The 5,166-nt window shown below is 50.1% G+C and overlaps 1 protein-coding gene across 1 annotated transcript; it reads right to left on the bottom strand.

Moving 5' to 3' along the window:
- Positions 1-1,027: 1,027 nt before the first annotated feature.
- LOC119336909 (protein YABBY 3-like) lies at positions 1,028-4,858 on the bottom strand. The gene is made up of 7 exons (XM_037609001.1): positions 4,219-4,858; positions 3,834-4,085; positions 3,527-3,707; positions 2,900-2,948; positions 2,388-2,463; positions 2,096-2,173; positions 1,028-1,357 (listed from the first exon to the last, which is right to left on the bottom strand). The coding sequence occupies exons 1-7, from the start codon at positions 4,396-4,398 to the stop codon at positions 1,280-1,282; spliced, it is 894 nt and encodes a 297-aa protein (XP_037464898.1). The 5' UTR covers positions 4,399-4,858; the 3' UTR covers positions 1,028-1,279.
- Positions 4,859-5,166: the final 308 nt, after the last annotated feature.

The following is a 5,166-nucleotide window of genomic DNA, read 5'->3' as shown; positions in this document are numbered from 1 at the left end:
GTGGGGCCCGCTTCATCTTAACAACCAATCAACACACCCCACCTCAGCATAGCCTGTAAAGGTCCTGTAAAACCCCTGTAGATGTAGCATTGCTGGTGGCCGCTCAGGCGCAGACTTTAGTACTAGCGCCCAGCCGTGCGCGCGCGTGGCGTCGATGACACACACGGCCGCTGGCTAGCTACGCGCCCGTGGCCAACGGCCATGCACGATCCGCCACTAGGTTCGTCCTATACGGCAACGGGCTTTGCTTTCGCCAACATGCACGCATGCAGAAAGCTTCACTACTGCGTGCACTCTAGCTAGCTACATCCATTGACTCACCGGCCATATATACGCCGTCCACATCCAAGTCAGGATGCAGGCCGCGTCCGTTTGCGTGATTAATTCAGCAGCAGCAGATTAGTGCATCTCCGTACGTGTGGACAGATGCGGACGGGTCCGCCTGCATCGTCGCATCCAAGAATTAGTCCAATTGACCCCAAGAATTTAACATCTTTTGCCTCTCCAGCGAAATATTTTTTATTGTTGAGAAACTTAAGGAAGCTCCAGCGGGAGAAAGCTCAGTGGAGAATTAATGTGCACGGGTACGTACCCAGTCCCGGCTACATATATACACCGACAGAGAGAGGTGTATGTGTAGGGGCACGTCAAGAGGGAAAAGAGACAGAAAAGCAAGCAAAAGATGAGGAGCAGCCATACGTCCCAGCAGCGGCTGCTGCTAGAGACCGGCCTGTGTGCGCACTGCGCAGGGAATGAGCTTGCTTGGATACAAGCGGCAGCAGCCACAGGAGCAAGGAAGGGCAAGCAAACAAAGACCCAACACGCAAGCCCGTGCCTACCTGCCTGGCCTCCCTTTACTCGACACGGCTAGATCCACCACTGCACCGCATATATACTAGCTAGTACGTGCAGAACAATTAAGATAAGAGGTAATTAAGTGGATTTTTTTTTGAACAAGACAGCACCCTCTTTAATTTCCAATTACAGAAACCACAGTGTCTTGATGATTAAGTGGAAACGATGCATGAGGAGAGTGATTAACTAGAACTAGTTGACAAGATATATAGATAGTACATCGAGCAAAATAGCAGGCAGGAAGTGTGCTACTAGATCGATATTGATCACTTAATTATAGCTAATAGGTCATACGAACTGAGGTAATTATATTGTTTACCATGGCAGAAAGCCCTAGCTAATTAAAGATAGCCTGATAGTAATAGTCGATAGGAGCTAGTCAAGGAGGCGACGGCAATACTAGCATGGATATGCTAGCTTGATATCAGTACGGAGCAATCCCCATGTTGGCCGCGTAAAGTCCCTCCTTTAGAAGCCCATGGCCATCCTTTCTCTGATGATCCTGATAGTTAAGCCACAAAGGGTTGACATTTTATGGGTTAGCCGAAAATGGATAAGGAAATGGAAATACAGGCTGAATAACATATATGTTCTGGATGTAACGATGTACTCTATTTAAAAATCGATCGGGCCTTGTCCTGAGAATTTGGACACAAGAACACAATCTCCAACAAAATTAAAGCTAAACATATAGCATATGATAGCATGAAAAAATATCTCCCCATGACCTTGGACAATTTTATCCACGTCTAACCAATTTAAAGTACATAATTTTTGTTGCATGCTTTGGGGCTTGAATCTATACGCTTTGTTAGTAACCATTTCAAATTAACAAAGTTCTAAGTTCATCGTTAGCCAAATTTGTTTAAGTTTGACCAAGTCTAAATAAAAGTGGGTCAACATTAAACATCAAATTAGTTACATCGGATTCTTTATAGAATATGAAGTTGGACTTAGTACAAAGCTGGAACTTCAATTAATTTGGAACAGAGGGAATATGTGGTACTGTGGGCATCAATCATCTTAAAAATAGGAGTAACTTTTACGGAAAAGAAAGTATTGACATGTGCTTGAAGTTAAGCTAGTCCCAAAAAAACATAGTAGTAAGCTAATTAAGTTTATAATCCTGCATTGCTTTTGAAATTTACTTTAGGCACTTAAAATAACAAAAACTAATTAAGTGTACATACCAAAAAGCTGAAGTATGTACTATGTAGCCGAGGTTTGGTTGATTAGTCACCTGAGGTAGGAGGCTGGTCTTCCTGAGCCCCTGGTGATCCGGCATGAGGCCAAAGTGGATATGCGGAAAGTGAGCCCACTGCAGCAGCAGCAGCAACAACAAGAACATAGTCACCACATCAAACAATTAAAGGTATATGAATGGACCGTTCATGGGATTCCGAGAGATTGGGAAACCCTAGAAACAGTAAAGGCACATGCATGATCGGGCGAAACCCTAGCTAGAGTTTCAGAGCAGAGATCGATATGTAGTATGTGTAGTGCATGTGAGGTTAAGGAAGAAGGGCACTGACGTTCTTGGCAGCCGCGCTGAAGGCCTCCCTGTGCGAGATGTCGGGATTGCCAGCCTTGATGCGTTGGATTTCGTCCCTGCGCGCGTTTCCGTCCCCCAAAAAACACCAGAGCGAAGAAAAGAGCAAAAGGAAAGGGATACGTCAGATCAGCGGCAGGTCTAAACGGCGACGACGAGGACGACACCCCCATTATTTGCCATCACCAATGCATCATTTGCTACTAGGATGTCTCATTAACTTCTCTCTCTCTCTCTCTTCCTCAAACAGTGAGAGAGAAAGAGAGAGAGAGAGAGAGAGAGAGGAAAGCAAAAGAAAACAAGGTCTCTTTGCGTCTGCAAAGGCCTCACTTGTGCAGCTCTGCCGCCCCGGTCCCGACCCCAGGCCCCGGCCGGCTGCCTGCCTGCCACCGAAGTGGCAATGGCATTGCCGTGAGAGTGAGACCACGTACTTGCACACCCCGTGCCCAGCTTCATTATTAATTAGGAAATGTACTGCTAGCTACTCCTACTTACTTGATGAAGCGGTTGTACGCCGAGGGCACGCGCTGCCTCTTCTCCGGAGCTGCAGGGAGAATCAAAGCCAAGATAGATGTTAGTGCCATACGTTCATGACAAATTAATCGATCTAGCTAGCTTCTTTCAAACGCGCGCACTAGTCCAGGCGCCGGCCGGCCATGGTTGCAGGTTCCAACTTCCAAGTGGAGACATGCGAGAATGGAGGAGAGCTAGGAAGAAGCTGTCTGTACTATTATTCCCCACAGTGAAAAGGGCTGGAGAGAACGACGGTCGCTGTGTCCATCTCTCTTGGGTGCACAGTTTAGACTTTAGAGCGTGCAATGGTGCCAATGGTGGGCATTGTACCTTGTTGCATCTCTCTCAGCACCTATACAGTATACACACTACACCACACACGTAGAGCAGATAGGTTCCATGTAAACCGGCGAGCCATGTGTTCTTCCCTGACCAGAGAGAGAGAGAGAGGAGAGAGAGAGAGCATGGGCATGCTCTAGAGAGATGACCAGATTAGTACTAGCAAAGATGGATCTCAAGAAACCGGACGAAACTTGGCAATCCACAGGAGAAGAATAGGTAGCGGACATTTTAGAAAGTGCATGCGGAAGCTGGGCTAGCTACACTCACGTCTGTTGACGACGGGATTGGTCCGCGGTGACGGCTCCTTCCCACCTTTCCCCGCGGCGACTGGGGGTGGCGGCAGCGGCGCAGGTGCCGCGGTGTTCCTGCCGCCCGCAGCCGCGATCAGGCCGCCGAGGCCGTGCTGGTCCAGTAGCTGCAGGCTCGGGTTGGCGCTGGATATCTCATCCTACATGAAGTAGTGCAAATTAGAACGCAACAAGTCATCAAGAACCAAGTATATCCACATGTACGTACAATCAGAAGCTCACCACACCCAGGATCACAGGTCATGGTGATGCATGCAAGAACGTACCAGGAGGGAGTGGCGGGGAGGGTTGCCGGGCGTGAGGTTGAGCGAGCTGGGGTAGTGGAACTGGCCGTGGTGAGCAGCGGCGGCCGGCGGCGGGGACGTCGTGGTGGTGACAGCAGAAGCGGCTGACTCGGCGGCGACAGTGGTGGTCGTGGTCGGGAAGAGAAGGCCCCTCATGTCGACGGTGAGCAGGCTACTGCAGTGGCCGCACCGCACCGTCACCGTCTTGAAGAGGCTGCTGCTCGGCACGCTCACCTGCACACCAGTACCTCCCGGTAAATCGACTTGAACGGAGGCGCCGCTGCTGATGAGCTACATACGCTTAGATGCTTTGAGGCTCAAGAGAGAGAGAGAGAGAGAGAGGCGGGGGATGGGGTTGATCACGGACGACGAGCACGGTGTCGCAGAAGTGGCAGTGCACGTAGCAGAGCTGCTCGGAAGGCGCCTCCGGCTGCATCGACGCCGGGGGCTGAAGCTCCGAGCTGAGGCTCTCCGACGCCATCTGCTGCTGCTGCTGCGATACTGGCGTGAAGGCGGCGGAGGCCCCGGAGGAGGAGGAGGACGACATGCCCGGTTGATCGATCACACTAGTGATAGCTGTTCTAGCAGGCGGTGCAAGTGCAAATCAACTGCCCGGAGCGGCTAGAGCTGGGGATTCTTGGGACCAGTGGATTTGACGCGGCAGCGAATGGGATAGGATGGATGGACGCGAGTGGCAAAGGCGGCAAGCGATTGCTGGCGGTACCTAGCTGCTACTCGCTGATTGCTCTCTCTCGCTTGCTTTTTCCCCCTCCTCCGCCGTTTGGGCGTGATTTGACTGGTGGTGGGACGTGTGCGTACGTGCATATGATCTGGTGATTTGATGGTTTTGGGGTGACTGATGTGTGATGCAACGGAACCTAGTATGTATCGGATCTGTTGTTGCTGCTGCGATTTGGGAGCTAGAGGGAGAGAAAGGGGTTTGGTTGGTTGGTGCCTGTGCTGGTGTGATGGGAGAAGAGATATAGGGTGCAGGGGTGTTTCGGGAGTTCGGGTCAACAATGAGGACAGCCGCAGCCGCAGCCCGCAGCTGTGTCTACCTAGGGTACACAGGCGACGGGTTCGGGCGTCCCCTCTCATCCATTTAAAAAAATATATTTTCAACAAAGCAGGACGTATTTATTATGTTAAAGTGTAGTATCAAGCAGATACAAAGATGATGGGTAACACCCGATTTTTAAATAACTAGGATACATACAGCCAAACATCAAGAAGTTTGAAAAAAGGAAAATAAACCGACATATGGACGACAGTAGAGCCCTATAAGACCCCGCAAAAAAAAAGTAGAGCCCTATAA

The sequence above is a fragment of the Triticum dicoccoides genome, chromosome 1B, assembly GCF_002162155.2.
Source record: "Triticum dicoccoides isolate Atlit2015 ecotype Zavitan chromosome 1B, WEW_v2.0, whole genome shotgun sequence".
In the NCBI taxonomy this organism is placed as follows: Eukaryota; Viridiplantae; Streptophyta; class Magnoliopsida; order Poales; family Poaceae; genus Triticum; species Triticum dicoccoides.
The sequence above is the reverse complement of the archived record's forward strand: the minus strand, read 5'-3'. Positions and strand labels throughout refer to the sequence as shown.